The sequence below is a fragment of the Scyliorhinus canicula genome, chromosome 16, assembly GCF_902713615.1.
Source record: "Scyliorhinus canicula chromosome 16, sScyCan1.1, whole genome shotgun sequence".
Taxonomy (NCBI): domain Eukaryota; kingdom Metazoa; phylum Chordata; class Chondrichthyes; order Carcharhiniformes; family Scyliorhinidae; genus Scyliorhinus; species Scyliorhinus canicula.
The window spans coordinates 6461334-6481520 of record NC_052161.1 but is presented as its reverse complement, the minus strand read 5'-3'; the positions used below and the strand labels follow the sequence as shown (position 1 = coordinate 6481520).

General features: G+C 58.2%; 1 protein-coding gene across 6 annotated transcripts in view; it reads left to right on the top strand.

Annotated features, from left to right (window-relative positions):
- Window positions 1–723: 723 nt before the first annotated feature.
- lcor (ligand dependent nuclear receptor corepressor) overlaps window positions 724–20187 on the top strand; it is a 140991-nt gene continuing 121527 nt past the window's right edge. For 2 of the 6 annotated variants that reach the window (XM_038773406.1, XM_038773403.1), the window contains exons 1-2: window positions 724–899; window positions 17600–17665. Coding sequence is in view for 2 of the 6 variants with exons in the window: in XM_038773413.1 (XP_038629341.1) it covers window positions 807–903; window positions 17600–17665 (163 nt within the window). In the remaining 4 variants the exon portion in view is untranslated. Of the gene's footprint in view, window positions 904–17599; window positions 17666–20187 lie in introns of all 6 variants that reach the window. The other 4 variants (XM_038773413.1, XM_038773402.1, XM_038773405.1 and 1 more) reach the window with 4 other exon arrangements.

Here is a 20187-nt window from a genome sequence, read left to right as displayed (position 1 = left end):
CCTGGTGTGGGGTCAGGACGGGGGGGGGGGGGGGGGGGGGGGTGTTGCATTGAGACAAAAACGTAGGGGCTATAAAAATGAGGTTAAGATGGAGGAGAAAGGTCGCAGTCTAAATTTGTTGAACTCAATCTTGAGTTCTGAGGACGGTAATGTGCCTAATTGGAAGATGAAATGCTGCTCTTCCAGCTAGTGTTGGGCTTCACTGCAGCAGGCCAAGGATGGAGATACGGGCACGAGAGCAAGGCGCCGTGTTAAAATGGCAGAGCGGCAGGGAGGTTGGCTACATTTTTGCTGGCCGAGCGAAGGCCTCCCACAAGGTGGTCAGTCGCCCAGTCCGTCCGCCGCAGCAATCCCCCCCCCTTTCTCAAAAGCGGAGGGGGTTGCATTGCGAGCAGCCACATACAGCTGACTAAATGGGGTGGGGGGGGAGGCGCAAATGCAGCTGGCGACGAGGAGGGAGCCGCAGGTCACAACACTCGGAAATTTGGCATTCTGGCCTTTGTCCTGAGGAGGGGGTGGGGGAGGGGCTGAGGAGTGGGTGAGGAGGGGGCGGGCCGAGGGGGTGGGGAGGGCCTGAGGAGGGGGCGGGGCCAGGAGAACCTGTCGGCGCCGCGGGATGGGTACGCGCACGCAGCTCTCTGGGGCGGCGCGCACACGCGGGCGCGCACGTTGTCGCCGCCGCCTGCAGCCCGCCTCCCCATCCCCCACTCAGACCCCCCCTCCCTCATCGGGCAGCCACCGCCATGGAGGCGGATTAATTTTTATATCATATCTCCCCCCCCCCCCCCCCAAACCCCTGTCAGGAAATGGCGAGTCCGTGTCACACTCAACAATGCTCGATGGAAAGGCGCGGCTTCCGACAGGAGCTCGACTCTTGGCGACATAAACTTACTGACTGTGTAGGTAAGATTTACCGTGTTTCCGGGGGGGCCGAGGCTGACAGCGGCTTGGGCCGGGGGGAGCGGGGCTGACAGCGGCTCAGGCCGGGGCCGGGGGACAGGGGGAGCGGGGTTGACAGCGGCTCAGGCCGGGGCCGGGGGACAGGGGGAGAGGGGCTGACTGCGGCTCAGCCCTGGTCCATCCTTCAATACCCCCCCCCCCCCCCCAGCACATCACCTCTCCCGGGTCTGTCACAATGCCGCAGAGGAGTTTATTTATTTATTTCTCTCACTGGGTTCCGGCAGCGCGGTTGCCAGGCCGTTAAAACCGTTATTTATTCCACAGCCCAATATTCAAAATAAAGGGACGGAGGCGGCGCGTGAACCGGCCAGCGCGCCTGCGCGGACCGCCGCCGCACAGCATCATGGGGGTTGTAGTCCGGACACCGCACAGCTCCCCCTCCCCCCCCCCACACACAGCTCCCCCTCCCCCCCCCACACACAGCTCCCCCTCCCCCCCCCACACACAGCTCCCCCTCACCCCCCACACACAGCTCCCCCTCCCCCCCCCACACACAGCTCCCCCTCACCCCCCCACACACAGCTCCCCCTCCCCCCCCCACACACAGCTCCCCCTCCCCCCCCACACACAGCTCCCCCTCCCCCCCCACACACAGCTCCCCCTCCCCCCCCCACACACAGCTCCCCCTCCCCCCCCACACCACAGCTCCCCCTCCCCCCCCACACACAGCTCCCCCTCCCCCCCCCACACACAGCTCCCCCTCCCCCCCCCCCCACACACAGCTCCCCCTCCCCCCCCCCACACACAGCTCCCCTCCCCCCCCACACACAGCTCCCCTCCCCCCCCACCACACAGCCCCCCCTCCCCCCCCACACACAGCTCCCCCTCCCCCCCCCACACACAGCTCCCCCCTCCCCCCCCCACACACAGCTCCCCCTCCCCCCCCCACACACAGCTCCCCCTCCCCCCCCCACACACAGCTCCCCCTCCCCCCCCACACACAGCTCCCCCTCCCCCCCCCACACACAGCTCCCCCTCCCCCCCCACACACAGCTCCCCCTCCCCCCCCACACAGCTCCCCCTCCCCCCCACACACAGCTCCCCCTCCCCCCCCCACACAGCTCCCCCTCCCCCCCCCACAGCTCCCCCTCCCCCCCCCCACAGCTCCCCCTCCCCCCCCCCCACAGCTCCCCCTCCCCCCCCCCCACAGCTCCCCCTCCCCCCCCCCACAGCTCCCCCTCCCCCCCCCACAGCTCCCCCTCCCCCCCCCACAGCTCCCCCTCCCCCCCCCCACAGCTCCCCCTCCCCCCCCCCCACAGCTCCCCCTCCCCCCCCCCCCCCACAGCTCCCCCTCCCCCCCCCCCCACAGCTCCCCCTCCCCCCACCCCCCCACAGCTCCCCCCCCCCCCCCCCTCCCCCACCCACAGCTCCCCCTCCCCCCCCCCCCCACAGCTCCCCCTCCCCCCCCCCCCACAGCTCCCCCTCCCCCCCCACACAGCTCCCCCTCCCCCCCTCACACAGCTCCCCCCTCCCCTCACACAGCTCCCCCTCCCCCCTCACACAGCTCCCCCCTCCCCTCACACAGCTCCCCCCCCCCCCCCCACACAGCTCCCCCTCCCCCCCACACAGCTCCCCTCCCCCCCCCCCCCCCCCACACAGCTCCCCCCCCCCCCACACAGCTCCCCCTCCCCCCCCACACAGCTCCCCCCTCCCCTCACACAGCTCCCCATCCTCCCCTCACACAGCTCCCCCCCCTCCCCTCACACAGCTCCCCTCCCCCCCACACAGCTCCCCCCCCCCCCCCCACACAGCTCCCCCTCCCCCCCCCACACAGCTCCCCCTCCCCCCCCACACAGCTCCCCCTCCCCCCCCCCACAGCTCCCCCTCCCCCCCCCACACAGCTCCCCCTCCCCCCCTCACACAGCTCCCCCCTCCCCCCCCACACAGCTCCCCCTCCCCCCCCCACAGCTCCCCCCCCCCCCCCCACAGCTCCCCCTCCCCCCCCACACTCCCCCTCCCCCCCCCCCCCACACAGCTCCCCCCCTCCCCTCACACAGCTCCCCCTCCCCCTCACACAGCTCCCCCCCTCCCCTCCCCACAGCTCCCCCTCCCCCTCCCCACAGCTCCCCCTCCCCCCCACCAGCTCCCCCCCCCCCCCCCCACAGCTCCCCCCCCCCCCCCCACACAGCTCCCCCCCCCCCCCCCACACAGCTCCCCCTCCCCCCCCCCACAGCTCCCCCCTCCCCCCCCCCCACATCTCCCCCTCCCCCCCCACACTCTCCCCCCCCCCCCCCACACGGCTCCCCCTCCCCCCCCCCACACGCTCCCCCTCCCCCCCCCACACCACGCTCCCCCTCCCCCCCCCCCACACACCGCTCCCCTCCCCCCCCCCCACACTGCTCCCCCTCCCCCCCCACACTGCTCCCCCTCCCCCCCCCCACACTGCTCCCCCTCCCCCCCCCACACTGCTCCCCCCCCCCCCCCCCCACCGGCTCCCCCTCCCCCCCCCCCCCCCCCCACGGCTCCCCCTCCCCCCCCCACACGGCTCCCCCCTCCCCCCCCCACACGGCTCCCCCTCCCCCCCCACACGGCTCCCCCTCCCCCCCCACACGTCTCCCCCTCCCCCCCCACACGGCTCCCCCTCCCCCCCCACACGGCTGCCCCCTCCCCCACCACACGGCTCCCCCCTCCCCCCCACACCGCTCCCTCTCCCCCCCCACACTGCTCCCCCTCCCCCCCCACACGGCTCCCCCTCCCCCCCCACACTGCTCCCCCTCCCCCCCCACACTGCTCCCCCTCCCCCCCCACACTGCTCCCCCTCCCCCCCACCCACACTGCTCCCCCTCCCCCCCCCACACTGCTCCCCCTCCCCCCCCCCCACACTGCTCCCCTCCCCCCCCCACTGCTCCCCCTCCCCCCCCACACGGCTCCCCCTCCCCCCCCCACACGGCTCCCCCCTCCCCCCCCACAACGGCTCCCCCTCCCCCCCCACACTGCTCCCCCTCCCCCCCCCACACTGCTCCCCCTCCCCCCCCCACACTGCTCCCCCTCCCCCCCCACACTGCTCCCCCTCCCCCCCCACACTGCTCCCCCCTCCCCCCCCACACTGCTCCCCCTCCCCCCCCCACACTGCTCCCCCTCCCCCCCCACACTGCTCCCCCTCCCCCCCCCACACTGCTCCCCCTCCCCCCCCCCACACTGCTCCCCCTCCCCCCCCACACTGCTCCCCCTCCCCCCCCACACTGCTCCCCCTCCCCCCCCACACTGCTCCCCCTCTCCCCCCACACTGCTCCCCCTCCCCCCCCACACCGCTCCCCCTCCCCCCCACACAGCTCCCCCTCCCCCCCCACACAGCTCCCCCTCCCCCCCCACACAGCTCCCCCTCCCCCCCCCACACTGCTCCCCCTCCCCCCCCACACTGCTCCCCCTCCCCCCCCACACTGCTCCCCCTCCCCCCCCACACTGCTCCCCCTCCCCCCCCACACTGCTCCCCCTCCCCCCCCACACAGCTCCCCCTCCCCCCCACACAGCTCCCCCTCCCCCCCCACACAGCTCCCCCTCCCCCCCACACAGCTCCCCCTCCCCCCCCACACAGCTCCCCCCCCCCCCTCCCACAGCTCCCCCCCTCCCCCCACACAGCTCCCCCTCCCCCCCCCACACAGCTCCCCCCCCCCCCCCCACACAGCTCCCCCTCCCCCCCCACACAGCTCCCCCTCCCCTCACACAGCTCACCCTCCCCCCACACAGCTCCCCCCCCCCCACACAGCTCCCCCTCCCCCCCACACAGCTCCCCCCCTCCCCTCACACAGCTCCCCCTCCCCCCTCACACAGCTCCCCCTCCCCCCCCACACAGCTCCCCCTCCCCCCCACACAGCTCCCCCCCCCCCCCCACACAGCTCCCCCTCCCCCCCCACACAGCTCCCCCTCCCCCCTCACACAGCTCCCCCTCCCCCCTCACACAGCTCCCCCTCCCCCCTCACACAGCTCCCCCTCCCCCCCTCACACAGCTGCCCCCCCCCCCCTCACACAGCTCCCCCCCTCCCCCACACAGCTCCCCCTCCCCCCCCACACAGCTCCCCCTCCCCCCCACACAGCTCCCCTCCCCCCCCACACAGCTCCCCCCCCCCCCCACACAGCTCCCCCTCCCCCCCCCACACAGCTCCCCCCCCCCCCCCACACAGCTCCCCCTCCCCCCTCACACAGCTCCCCCTCCCCCCTCACACAGCTTCCCCCTCCCCCCCCACACAGCTCCCCCCCCCTCCCCCCCACACAGCTCCCCCTCCCCCCCACACAGCTCCCCCCCTCCCCTCACACAGCTCCCCCCTCCCCTCACACAGCTCCCCATCCTCCCCTCACACAGCTCCCCCTCCCCCCCTCACACAGCTCCCCCTCCCCTCACACAGCTCCCCCCCCCCACACGCTCCCCCTCCCCCCCCACACAGCTCCCCCTCCCCCCCCCACACAGCTCCCCACCCCCCCCACACAGCTCCCCCTCCACCCCCCCACACCCACACAGCTCCCCCTCCCCCCCCACACTGCTCCCCCTCCCCCCCCACACAGCTCCCCCTCCCCCCCCACACAGCTCCCCCTCCCCCCCCACACAGCTCCCCCTCCCCCCCCCCCACACACAGCTCCCCCTCCCCTCACACAGCTCCCCCTCCCCCCCCTCACACAGCTCCCCCCTCCCCTCACACAGCTCCCCCTCCCCCCCCCCCACACAGCTCCCCCTCCCCCCCCACCAGCTCCCCCTCCCCCCCCACACAGCTCCCCCTCCCCCCCCACACAGCTCCCCCCTCCCCCCCCACACACACAGCTCCCCCTCCACCACACACAGCTCCCCCTCCCCCCCCTCACACAGCTCCCCCCTCCCCCCCCCACACAGCTCCCCCTCCCCCCCCCACAACAGCTCCCCCTCCCCCCCCACACAGCTCCCCCCCCCCCCCCCCCACACCTCCCCCTCCCCCCCCCCCACACAGCTCCCCCTCCCCCCCCCCACACACAGCTCCCCCCCCCCCCCCCCACACCCGCCCCCCCTCCCCCCCCCAACACACACTCCCCCTCCCCCCCCCACACACAGCTCCCCCTCCCACACACAGCTCCCCCTCCCCCCCCACACACAGCTCCCCCTCCCCCCCCCACACACAGCTCCCCCTCCCCCCCCACACACAGCTCCCCCCTCCCCCCCCACCCACACAGCTCCCCCTCCCCCACACACAGCTCCCCCTCCCCCCCACACACAGCTCCCCCTCCCCCCCCACACAGCTCCCCCCCCCCCCCCACACATCTCCCCCTCCCCCCCCACACAGCTCCCCCCTCCCCCCACACAGCTCCCCCCTCCCCCCTCACACAGCTCCCCCTCCCCCCCCACACGCTCCCCCTCCCCCCCCCCACACACAGCTCCCCCTCCCCCCACACAGCTCCCCCTCCCACACACAGCTCCCCCCTCCCCTCACACAGCTCCCCCTCCCCCCCCCACACAGCTCCCCCTCCCCCCCCCACACAGCTCCCCCTCCCCCCCCACACAGCTCCCCCCCCCCCCCACACAGCTCCCCCTCCCCCCCCACACAGCTCCCCCTCCCCCCCCCCACACAGCTCCCCCTCCCCCCCCCACACACAGCCCCCCCTCCCCCCCCCACACACAGCTCCCCCTCCCCCCCCCACACACAGCTCCCCTCCCCCCCCCACACAGCTCCCCCCTCCCCCCCCCCACACAGCTCCCCCCCCCCCCCCCACACAGCTCCCCCTCCCCTCACACAGCTCCCCCTCCCCCCCTCACACAGCTCCCCCCCCCCCCCCACACAGCTCCCCCTCCCCCCCTCACACAGCTCCCCCCTCCCCCCCCACACGCTCCCCCCTCCCCTCACACAGCTCCCCTCCCCTCCCCCCACACAGCCCCCCTCCCCCCCCCCCACACAAGCGCCCCCTCCCCCCCCCCCCACACACAGCTCCCCTCCCCACACACAGCTCCCCCCCCCCCCCCACACACAGCTCCCCATCCTCCCCTCACACAGCTCCCCCCCCCCCCCCACACAGCTCCCCCTCCCCCCCCCACACAGCTCCCCTCCCCCCCTCACACAGCTCCCCCTCCCCCCCCCACACACAGCTCCCCCTCCCCTCACACAGCTCCCCCTCCCCCCCCACACACAGCTCCCCCTCCCCCCCCCACACAGCTCCCCCCTCCCCCCCTCACACAGCTCCCCCCTCCCCTCACACAGCTCCCCCCTCCCCCCACACAGCTCCCCCTCCCCCCCCCCCACACAGCTCCCCCTCCCCCCCCACACAGCTCCCCCTCCCCCCCCCACACACAGCTCCCCCTCCCCCCCCCACACAGCAGCTCCCCCTCCCCCCCCCCACACAGCTCCCCTCTCCCCCCCCCCCCCCCCCCCCACACAGCTCCCCCTCCCCCCCCACACACAGCCCCCCTCCCCCCCACACACAGCTCCCCCTCCCCCCCCACACACAGCTCCCCCCTCCCCCCCACACACGCTCCCCCTCCCACCCCACAACACAGCTCCCCCTCCCCCCCACACAGCTCCCCCTCTCCCCGCCCCACAACAGCTCCCCCTCCCCCCCACACACAGCTCCCCTCCCCCCCCCACCACAGCTCCCCCTCCCCCCCCCACACACAGCTCCCCCTCCCCCCCCACACATCTCCCCCTCCCCCCCACACATCCCCCCCCCCCCCCCACACATCTCCCCCTCCCCCCCCACACATCTCCCCCTCCCCCCCCCACACATCCCCCCTCCCCCCCCACACATCTCCCCCTCCCCCCCACACATCTCCCCCTCCCCCCCCACACATCTCCCCCTCCCCCCCCACACATCTCCCCCGCCCCCCCCACACATCTCCCCCTCCCCCCCCACACATCTCCCCCTCCCCCCCCCACACATCTCCCCCTCCCCCCCCCACACATCCCCCCCTCCCCCCCACACATCTCCCCCTCCCCCCCCACACATCTCCCCCTCCCCCCCCCCACACATCTCCCCCTCCCCCCCCCACACATCTCCCCCTCCCCCCCCACACATCTCCCCCTCCCCCCCCACACATCTCCCCCTCCCCCCCCAACATCTCCCCTCCCCCCCCACACATCTCCCCCTCCCCCCCACACATCTCCCCTCCCCCCCCACACATCTCCCCCTCCCCCCCCCACACATCTCCCCCCCCCCCCACACATCTCCCCCTCCCCCCCACACACATCTCCTCCCCCCCCACACATCTCCCCCCCCCCCCCACACATCTCCCCCCCCCCCCACACATCTCCCCCTCCCCCCCCACACATCTCCCCCTCCCCCCCCACACATCTCCCCCTCCCCCCCACACATCTCCCCCTCCCCCCCACACATCTCCCCCTCCCCCCCACACATCTCCCCCCCCCACATCTCCCCTCCCCCCACATCTCCCCCTCCCCCCACATCTCCCCCTCCCCCCCCCACATCTTCCCCTCCCCCCACATCTCCCCCTCCCCCAACCCCACATCTCCTCCTCCCCCCCCACATCTCCCCCTCCCCCAACCCCCACATCTCCCCCCACACATCTCCCCCTCCCCCCAAACACCGCCCCCCCTCCCCCAAACAACCGCCCCCCTCCCCCCAAACACCGCCCCCCCCTCCCCCCAAACACCGCCCCCCGCCTCCCCCCAAACACCGCCCCCCCTCCCCCAAACACCGCCCCCCTCCCCCCAACCACCAGCCCCCCCCTCCCCCCAAACACCGTGCCCCCCCTCCCCCAAACACCGCCCCCCCTCCCCCCAAAACACCGCCCCCCTCCCCCCAACACCGCCCCCCCTCCCCCCAAACACCGCCCCCCCTCCCCCCAAACACCGCCCCCCCCTCCCCCCAAACACCGCACCCCCCTCCCCCCAAACACCGCACCCCCCTCCCCCCAAACACCGCCCCCCTCCCCCCAAACAACCGTCCCCCACCTCCCCCCAAACACCGCCCCCCCCCTCCCCCCAAACACAGCCCCCCCTCCCCCCAAACACCGCCCCCCCTCCCCCCAAACACCGCCCCCCCCCCCCCAAACACCGCCCCCCCTCCCCCCAACACCGCCCCCCCCCCCCCAAACACCGCCCCCCCCCTCCCCCCAAACACCGCCCCCCCTCCCCCCAAACACCGCCCCCCACCCTCCCCCCAAACACCGCCCCCCGTCCCCCAAACACCGCCCACCCCCTCCCCCAAACACCGCCGCCCCCTCCCCAAACACCGGCCCCCCCATCCCCCCAAACACCGCCACCACAAACAACCCGCCCCCCTCCCCCAAACAACGCGCCCCCCCTCCCCACCAAACAACCCGCCCCCCCAACAAACACCGCCCCCCTCCCCCCAAACCCTGGCCCCCCTCCCCCCAAACACCGCCCTCCCCTCCCCCCAGAACAGACCGTCCCTCCCTCCCCAAACACCGCCCACCCCCTCCCCCAAACATTCCGCCCCCCCTCCACCCAAATACCGCCCCCCCTCCCCCCAAACCCGCCCCCCCTCCCCCCAAACACCGCCCCCCCTCCCCCCACACCGCCCCCCCTCCCCCCACACCGCCCCCCCCCCCCCCCCAAACACCGGCCCCCCCCCCCTCACCCCAAACACCGCCCCCCTCCCCCCAAACACGCGCCCCCCCTCCCCCCAAACACCGCCCCCCCTCCCCCCAAACACCGCCCCCCTCCCCCTAACACCGCCCCCCCCTCCCCCCAACACCGCCCCCCCTCCCCCCAAACACCGCCCCACCCTCCCCCCAAACACCGCCCCCCCTCCCCCCAAACACCACCGCCCCCCCTCCCCCCAAACACCGCCCCCCCTCCCCCCAAACACCGCCCCCCTCTCCCCAAACACCACCCCCCCCCCCCCAAACACCACCCCCCCCCCCCCAAACACCCCCCCCCCTCCCCCAAACACCACCCCCCCCTCCCCCCAAACACCACCCCCCCTCCCCCCAAACACCACCCCCCCCCCCCCCAAACACCACCCCCCCCCCCCCCCCAACACCAAGTGGAGCATTAACATGACTGGACACGTGCTGAATTATGTGCTCTGTGCTGCATAACGTATGTAATGGGAGAAAACTGTTCAGTATCATATCAGTATTTTTTTGTGGGGCAGTCTTAGTCATTGCTTTTGAAGATGATGGATAATTTTGTTTGTTTGGAATATTCAGTTCTCTGGCTGCCCAGAAACTGTTGTAACCCCTGTGCAAACAATGGTGTTTTTTAAAAGCTGTAACTGTTGATTGAGATCACTTGTTACTGTGAGTTCAGTAACATCACTTATGAATGGAGTTTGCCACCAAACAAATTATTAGCATTTTACTATTAAAGTAGAAATGGACTGAGCAAGTTTGGATGTTCAGTCATATACACCTGTCAAGTGAACACTTATATTTCTGTCTGTATGAAAATTAAATAAAAACTAATTTCACACAAACCTCCCAAAAACTGACCTTTCTTCCCTCTCCAAGCTCCACTTTGTTATGAGGAATGAAATGCAGGGTTTCAAAAAGTAATATATATTTGCTTGTTAAAGAAAGTCTGGACATTGGTATGTTTGTACAGAGTTCCCTTCTATGTGATCATAGAATTTACAATGCACAAGGAGGCCATTCGGCCTATTAAGTCTGCACCGGCCCTTGGAAAGAGCTCCCTAACTAAGCCCACATCTCTACCCTTTCCCCGTAACCCAGTGACCCCACCTGACCTGTTTGGACACTAAGGGCAATTTAGCATGGCTACTCCACCTAACCTGCACATCTTTGGACTGTGGGAGGAAACCGGAGCACCCGGAGGAAACCCACGCACACACTGGGAGAACATGCAGACTCTGCACAGACAGTGACCCAAGCTGGGAATCGAACTTGGGACCCTGGAGCTGTGAAGCGACTATGCTAACCACTGTGCTAACATGCCCCCTCCCCCCAAATGTGATGTCATTACATTTCATTCGAAAATGTAATAAATGAGAAAGCAGGTTGATACTTTTGCGATACCAGTTGATCTGGACGAGGAGATCCCAGAATGGAATACGATAGTGACGTTTAAGGGGCATCTTGACAAATACATGAATAGGATGGGAATAGAGGGATCCGGACCACGGAAGTGTAGAAGGTTTTAGTTTAGACGGGCTGCATGGTTGGCGCAGGCTTGGAGGGCCGAAGGGCCTGTTCTTATGTTGTACTTTTCTTTGTTCTTTGTTTGGAATCCTGGTCCAAAAGACATCAGGGGCCTTCTTAAAAAATAAAATGTGAAGGAACAGAGTCACAGGGCTGCTAAATAGTTTTAACAACATTAGGAAAAAACATTTACTAAACATGAAAGGTTGGATTATGATACAATACTCCTTTACTCCCCCTTAGCTTAACAAAGGCTATGAGCCCTGATAATATTCTGGCAATAGTACTGAAGACCTGTGCTCCAGAACTTGCCGCATCCTAGCCAAGCTGTTCCAGTACAGCTACAACACTGGTATCTACCTGGCAAAGTGGGAAATTGCCCAGGTGTATCCTGTGCACAAGAAACAGGTCTAATCCAACCCAGCCAGGTTACCGTCCTATTAATCTACTCTCCATTATCAGCAAAGTGATGGAAGGAGTCAACAACAGTGTTATGAAGTGGTACTTAGCAATAACCTGTTTGGGGACGCTCAGTTTGCATTCCATCAGGGGCATTCAGCTCCTGACCGCCTTAGTTCAAACATGGACAAAAGAACTGAATGCCAAAGATGAGGTGAGAGTGACTGCCCTTGGCATCAAGGCAGCATTTGAGCAAGTATAGCATCAAGGAGCCCTAGCTAAACTGGAGTCAATAAGAATCTCTGCTGGAGTCATACCTGAGACAAAGGAAGATGGTTCTGGTGGTTAGAAGTCAATCATCTCCGCTCCACGACATCACTGCAGGAGTTCCTCAGGGTAGTGTCCTAGGCCCATTTTTCTTCACTTGCTTCATCATAAGGTCAGAAGTGGGCATGTTTGCGGATGACCAGACAATCTTCAGCGCCATTCATGACTCCTCAGTCCATGTCCAAATGCAGCAAGGTCTGGACAATATCCAGGCCTGGGCTGACAAGTGGCTAGTTAAATTTGCGCCACACAAGTGCCAGGTGATGACCATCCCCTACAAAAGAGGATCTAACCACTGCCCCTTGACATTCAATGGCATTACTATCAGTGAATCCCCCCACAATCTAAGCAGGAGATACAGAAGTCTGAGAACACGCAGAAACAGACTCAAAAATAGCTTCTTCCCCGCTGTTACCAGACTCCTAAATGACCCCCTTATCAACTGACCTCATTAACACTACACCCCTGTATGCTTCATCCAATGCTGATGCATATGTAGTTACATTGTATACCTTGTGTTGTCCTATTGTGTATTTTCTTTTATTCCCTGGTCTTCCCAAGTACTTAATGATCTGTTGAGCTGCTCGCAGAAACATACTTTTCACAGTACCTTGGTACATGTGACAATAAACAAATCCAATCCAATCAACATCCTGGGGATTACCATTGATCAGAAACTGAACTGGACTAGCCATATTCATATTATGGCTACCAGGGCAGGTCAAAGGCCAGGAATCCTACTGCGAGTAACTCCGCTCCAAAGCCTGTCCACTATCTACAAGGCACAAGTCAGGAGTGTAATGGAATATTCTCCACTTGCCTGGATGAGTGCAGCTCCAACAACAGTCAAGAAGCTTGACACCATCTAGGACAAAACAGTCTGCTTGATTGATCCCCCTTTCACTTTTTAAAAAAAAATTTAGATTATCCAATTATTTTTTCCAATTAAGGGGGTAATTTAGCTTGGCCAATCCACCTACTCTGCACATTTTTTGGGTTGTGGGGGCGAAACCCACGCAGACACGGGGAGAATGTGCAAACTCCACACGGACAGTGACCCAGAGCCGGGATCGAACCTGGGACCTCAGCGCCGTGAGGCGGTTGTGCTAACCACTAGGCCACCGTGCTGCCCTTATTGCTCCCCCTTTCACAAACATTCAAACCCTCCACCACCTACGAGCAGTGGCAGCCGTGTGTACCATCGACAAGACACACTGCAGTAACTCACCAAGGTTCCTTGGACAGTACCTACCAAACCCACGACCACTACCATCTATCTGGACAAGAGCAGCAGATACCTGGTAACCCCACCACCTGGAGGTTTCCCTCCAAGCAACTCACCATCCTCACTTAGAAATATATCACAGTTCCTTCACTGGCACTGGGACAACAGCCTAGAACTCCCTCCCTAACAGCACAGTGGTTGTATCTACACCTCAAGGACTGGAACGGTTCAAGAAGACATCTCCCCTTCTGAAGGGCAACTAGGGATGGGCAATAAATGCTGCCTAACAGTGATGCTATCATCCCATAAATGAATAAAAGATTTTTAAATTAGCATGGATTAAAGAATACATCTTAAACTATAATGGTAACACAAAATCTCCTTTAAACAACCAGATTGGCTGTGGTCAAATACACACTCCACTCTGAACCCAAGTTGGTGTCTGTGGTTTTCTTTTCAGAATCCTACAAGATGATTGTCACATGAGAAATTCCAAACTCCACTCCCAAAAACACACTTTGAAATCTTCTCTCGGAATAAACCTTTCCCTTTGTGGTTTGCATTCTGAAATCCAAACCAGGTTTTCAAAATTACACTTTTAAAAAAAAAAGCTTACCCTCCACTTTCAACAGCGAGTCCAGACTCGGATGAGATCCAGCTACCAATTTCCAATGTTTTGTCAAATCTCGTTCCTCAGGCTGCAGTAAAATCTCACAAACCTGACAATCACTTTGGACACCTTTCTGTTGTCTCAGCCTTATTCTCAGCTCTGTCTGTCTCTACTGAAGAGTGCATTCTAGTACCTTTGATCTCCGACCTTTTGGAAACTTCTCTTCATTTCTCTAGTTTCATTAACTAGCTGCTCCCATTATTTCATGGTATGCCTTTTCCTCCAGCAAAGCCGAGAGCGACGTTCCCTCTCTAGCCTTCTAACCAACTGCTTCTCGCAGAACTGTGAGAACTGCAATCAAATTAGCTGAGCTAAAACTTAAAGGTTTCTCGAGCTTAAAGTGCCCCAGTTATTAAACAACCACTGCTGGTTTATTTATACTTCATTGGGGAGCCCTCTCTACGCATAAAACACAGTTGGAACTGAACCAACCCCCACATATACTAACATCTCTCTCCAGCATTAATCCAACTATAGGGTTCACCCTTCCAGGTACAGAAACATTAAATTGAACAAACATAAAACTGTACCATATTTCTAAAGTTTACCAATACAAATATAACTCCCTTAAAGCTACCTTTGTTTTCCTATCAGTCGCAAATTGGTGAGAGGGGAATTTCAGATTGCTGATGTACTGTTTTGGGCCTTTTCATCAATGTTAACTGGAAGAAGTTAATAGTCTGTGTGCTGAGGGTTGATGCACATACTGAAGGATCGGTTAACTGTGGCTGAATCTGTTCAGTAATGGGAATTTCATTACCAGGAAATATGATCAGTGTATATTACAGATTTAAAATATTAACAAAGGTGGACATTGGATTAATTGAACAATCCCAAGACACATGCTTTTCAAATCAGTATTTGGTAGCTTAGGCTGGAGATACTAGCATAGCTATCTCAACATTGACAGTGGTCAGTAGTTTGCTGAATTGTAGTGTGTTAGTTTAGCTCCTAGAGTTGCTTGGGCAACTTACCCACACCACCTACACCCTAAAGTAAATCATGGAATATCCGGCATTGTGCACAAATAAGCAATTGTGCAAGCGGACTGAAACTAGAGCAGTTGTGGGTTTTAGCTACAGGCTTATCTATTGGTTAGGTCATGTGAAGCCAACACAGCAGAGATCTTTAAATGAAGCTATAAATCCTGCAAGACAGCTACTCTTTTTCACACAATTTATCCCTCCAAGTTTCCCTCGCTGTGAATGTTACTGAATAAATCCATTCTGATTTTAATATTTTAAATACTTTATTTTACTTGTGCACAAAACAACGGAGGAAAATATAAACAAAGGGAAGTAATTACAAGGAACAATTTGATAATTGAGTTGCAATTGTGATTGTTGATGAAAATAAAATGAGAAGATTAAAGAAAGTGTACGATCAGGATAAATAAATAAATATATAGAAAATAAGACTACAAAAGCAGAAGATTGTTATGAGAAAATATTTTAGAACTTCTCCTTGAAGACATCACTGCAGGATAGTGTCCAAGGCCCATCCATCTTCAGCTCCTTCATTAATGACCTCCCTTCCATCATCAGGGGTCAGAAATGGGAATGTTTGCAGATGACTGCACAATGTTCAGCACCATTCGTAACTTCTCAGATAATGAAGCAGTCCATGTCCAAATACAGCAAGATCTGGACAATATCCAGGCCTGGGCTGACAAGTGGCAAGTTACATTTGCGCCATACAAGTGCCAAGCAGTGACCATCTGTTACAAGAGAGGACCTAATCACCGCCCTTGACATTCAATGGCATTAACACCAATGAATCCCCCAAAATCAACATCCTGGGGATTACCATTGACCGTAATCTGAACTGGACTAGCCACATTAATACTGTGGCTACCAGGGAAGATCAAAGACAAGGAAGCCTACGGTGAGTAACTCACCCCCCCCCCCCCCCCCCCCCCCCCCCAAAGCCTGTCCACCATCTACAAGGCACAAGTCGGGAGTGTGATGGAATACTTTCCTCTTGCCTTTCTGAGTGCAGCTCCAACAACACCCAAAAAGCTCGACATTGGGCGGTGCAGTGGTTAGCACTGCTTCCTACGACGCTGAGGACCTAGGTTCGATCCTGACCCTGGGTTACATTCTCCCCGTGTCTGCGTGGGTTTTACCTCCACAACCCAAGATGTGCAGGTTAGGTGGATTGTCCACACTAAATTGCCCCTTAATTGGAAAAAAAATAATTGTGTACTCTAAATTTATTTTAAAGAAGAAGCTCGACACCATCCAGGACAAAGCAGGCCGCTTGATTGCTCCCCCTTCTAAAAACATTCATTCCCTCCACCACCGACGCATAGTGGCAGCCGTGTGAACCATCTACAAGATGCACTGCAATAATTCACCAAGGTTCCTTAAACAGCACCTTCCAAATCCATGACCATTACCATCTATCAGGACAAGAGCAGTAGATTCCTGGGAACCCCAACACCTGGAGGTTCCCCTCCAAGTCACCCACCATCCTGACTCGGAAATATATTGGCCATTCCTTCACTCTCGCTGGGCAACATCCTGGAACTCCCTCCCTAACAGCACAATGGGTGTACCTACACCTCAAGAACTGCAGCGGTTTAAGAAGGCAGCTCAGCACCAGCTTCTGAAGGGCAACTAGGGATGGCCAATAAATTCTGGTCTAACCAACGACGCCCACATCCCGTCAATTAATAAAAGAAATAGTGGATTTCTGTTATTTACATGGTATTCCTGAATGTCTTGGTTGGAGAATCATAGAATCTACAGTGCAGAAAGAGGCCATTTGGCCCATCAAGTCTGCACTGGCCCTTGGAAAGAGCAGCCCACAACTTCATCCTATCCCCATAACCCCAGTAACGCCACCTGACCTTTTTGGACACTAAGGACAATTTATCATTGGCTAATCCACCTAACCTACACATCTTTGGACTGTGGGAGGAAACTGGAGCTCCCGGAGGAAACCCACGCAGACACGGGGAGAACGTGCAGACTCCATACAGACAGTGACCCAAGCCGGGAATCGAACCTGGGACCCTGGAGCTGTGAAGCAACTTGCTAAACACTGTGCTACCGTACCGTGGAGGTGTTTAACTGTGCGTTAAGTGGAAGTCTGCATCTTTGTCCATATTTTGTTTGTTTATTGACTGAGTTTGGTAAACAGTACGGATGAAAATGTGTATGAGGATTGGAAGCAAAATATTGGGAGTCGGGTTCCAGTGATTGCTTATTTGTGTTTTTCCACATTCTTGAGGTATCAACTTGCTCCTGTTCCATATTTCCCTCTTCCATTTTCATCTATAAAACAATCTTAGAATTTCCTTTATTTGGAAGGTTTGATTCAGTCCAAGCTTGTGGACTAATCAGTGACCAATGCAGAAAGCTGAACCATCAAGGTTACCAATGTCATGGCGAACTGCTTAAAAGATCTGTATGGAACCACTCCCTTGCCCAAATATGTATTTAATGTCATAATTCTGCCCAAATGCTGAAATAAAATATTGCAGGTTGGATGTTACGATTGTGATTACTTTTGTGGATAGTCCGTTCCAGTTGTCCTATTGTTGATGGATATATGCAAGAGAAAACATATGTTTTTGCGTATCTGGTATAAACTAGTCATTACATCAAGCACTGCCAGGTCAGCCATGGCTTGGTTAGATGCAGTGTAAAGCTGTAAAAAAAAAAAATCACAGATCCAGTGTACCTATGTTGACATTTCTCAATATACAAGCAAGAATTAGCAATATTTTGTGAAGTTGTGTTCCAGCTGAATTATTACTTAAAAATATTAATGCTGGTATTTTAAAATTGGCAACATTTTTTTATGTCTATAAATATATTGAGCAGCTCTATTAATCACAGTCCAATGGGTATAATAAATATTACAGCACGGGTTGGTAGATATATAATTGTGAAATTAATGCCTGCTGTTTCTGCTCCTGCATGTTGTTGCCAGGACAATTTTGTTTGTACTCACATTGTTGTAATTGTTTTTCTATAAGGGTTTGAAAGCATTTTGGAAGGACTGTTTGGACCTAGACTTCTAAAAGATATCAGCCTATTCAAAGGTAAACCTTTTAAATTTATTTCTAATAACCTCACCCAATAATAGTTTATGAAACCCATAGTTTTTATTAGAACAAATTCTGGAAATAGTGGAATATGTTTGTTTTTTTCCCTGCAGGATTCTATTTTTGGATGAGGGAGAGAGGATAGCCATGCCACCCATGCTGAAAGGTTTAGGCTAATGTATTTTAGGCTATTTTTATTTGTTGATGGGATGTAAGCATATCTGGTAAGGCCAGCATTTATTGTCCATCCCTAATTGCCCTTGTGAAGGTGGTAGTGAGTTGCTACTTTGAAAGGCTACAGTTCATATAATTTAGGTACATCCACAGTGCTGTTAGGAAGGGAGTAGACTTCTGTATTTCTGCTATAATGGAAGTTGATGGGTAATAAAAACCCACAAAATTTAGCTCGGCATGTAGCACAAATAACAGTAAATACTATATTTTATTAAACAAGAAAATGATATAAAATACAAGCAGCTGGATTGTACGGTAAGGTTCATTTAACAAATCCTTATTAGAAAGATGGAACAATGTAGGGGAGGTTTTTCTGTAATTTCACAAGCTGTCAAGTTGGTGCTTCCGAGGGTTATAATAAATTGCGCTCAAATTTGGGGGGTTTTTTTGAGAATACAAAACATTTTGTTCATTTTGGACAGATATGTTGCTGAATATTTCTGTCACTTTGATACAGGAATTATATATGGTTTTGAACAATCAAGAACGTTAGTAAGTCTGAACCTAAACTGCTGAAAGCTATGACAGATAACTTAGCTGACTGTCCTCTGATTTGTTTTCACAAGGTTTAGAGCTTCTCTGTCTTATATATTTATCCCTTTGGGTTTGATGTCCTGGAACAAAGCCAGTGGTTCCCCATTGTCCCAGGGGGATTGAGCTTGGTTTTTAAAGTTATTTTTTAAGGTTATTTACTTATTTTAAAAATAAAAAGATATGTCTATGAAGATTGAAGACACAAACATCGTGACACTGAATGACCATTGTGAGGACCTTTCCCTTATTCCCTTCCTGTTGATTCCCTTATTTCTCAATTCTTTTACTTTGTCGTTATACTTTTTGACCCATTGATATTTAACGGACATATACCTTTAAGAGGAAGTGAGGAATTCAAAAGTTGCTAACTAGTACACTGCTATGAAGATTTAGACTTTTAACAGAAGAAGTCAGACTTTCTGGCACCTGGGATATTGGATGGATTTGGTTCGATTGGTTGGCTGGTGGCTAATGGATTGGCCAAATACCGTATTCTGCCCAGCAACAGATAGTGATTGGTTTCAGTCAGGTGGGAGGTTTGCAGGGGACCCAAAGAGAAGAACTCTCCTGGACGCTGAGAGAAGAACTTGTGTGTTGCGTGTGTTACTCTCTCTCTCTTTCTCAAAAAAGATTTCTTGCCTGCTGTCTCTGAATCTGCAGCGATGCCTTGAGATCCTGATGAATCTACAGTGAAAACCATTACAGGCTGAAAAGTCCTGTCTCCAACTGAAGGCACAGCCACAAAATAATGGAAGACGTCCATCTGAAACAAAAACATTTATCCTTTTACTCATCGTATTATTTTTCTTTCCACCCCTTTTCCCCCTCTGCCTTTGTCTGTTGTGTGTATGCGTGTGTATACAGGGTGGGGTAAGTTAAAGAGCGGGGTTAGAGATTGGATAATAATTAATAGTTGTATTTGCTGCCTTTTCAATTATAGTTATTATGAGCGTAGTTATTGGGCAGCCGAAGACTTCAGGTATTTTCTAAGAATTAATAGTTAATTTCAATTATGTTGCGACTCCAGGTCAAGTGGGGCTGGAATTGACCGGATACTAGCCCAGGATATCGTAACATAATTTGCGGGCTTGGTTTTGTGATCTTTGGAATGGTAGACCGTGACATTTGGGGCACGGTATTTATTAAGAAAATGCAGCAGGTTTGTAATAGTGTAACAGGATGGCTCTGGAAGGTGCAAAGGCTTTGGGCAGCACGGTAGCATTGTGGATAGCACAATTGCTTCACAGCTCCAGAGTCCCAGGTTCGATTCCCGGCTTGGGTCACTGTCTGTGCGGAGTCTGCACGTTCTCCCTGTGTCTGCGTATGTTTCCTCCGGGTGCTCCGTTTTCCTCCCACAATCCAAAGATGTGCAGGTTAGGTGGATTGGCTATGCTAAATTGCCCTTGGTGTCCAAAATTACCCTGTGTTGGGTGGGGTTACTGGGTTATGGGGATAGGGTGGAGGTGTGGACCTTGTGTAGGGTGCTCTTTCCTAGAGCTGGTGCAGACTCGATGGGCCAAATGGCCTCCTTCTGCACTGTAAATTCTATGATCAGGTGGAGGACCTGCTTCTGGTTTATTTACAAGGACTTTGAAAAGGCAAGCTAAATGAATCAGCAAGTGAATTAAAAATGGAGGTGCTGCTTAAAGGTAGGAAGGTAGAGATAATGCAAGCGATTGGTCAGCATTTAAATTTGAAAGCAATTCCAGAAACTCAACCTGGGACGTGGCAAGAAACAGTGGAACTTGTTA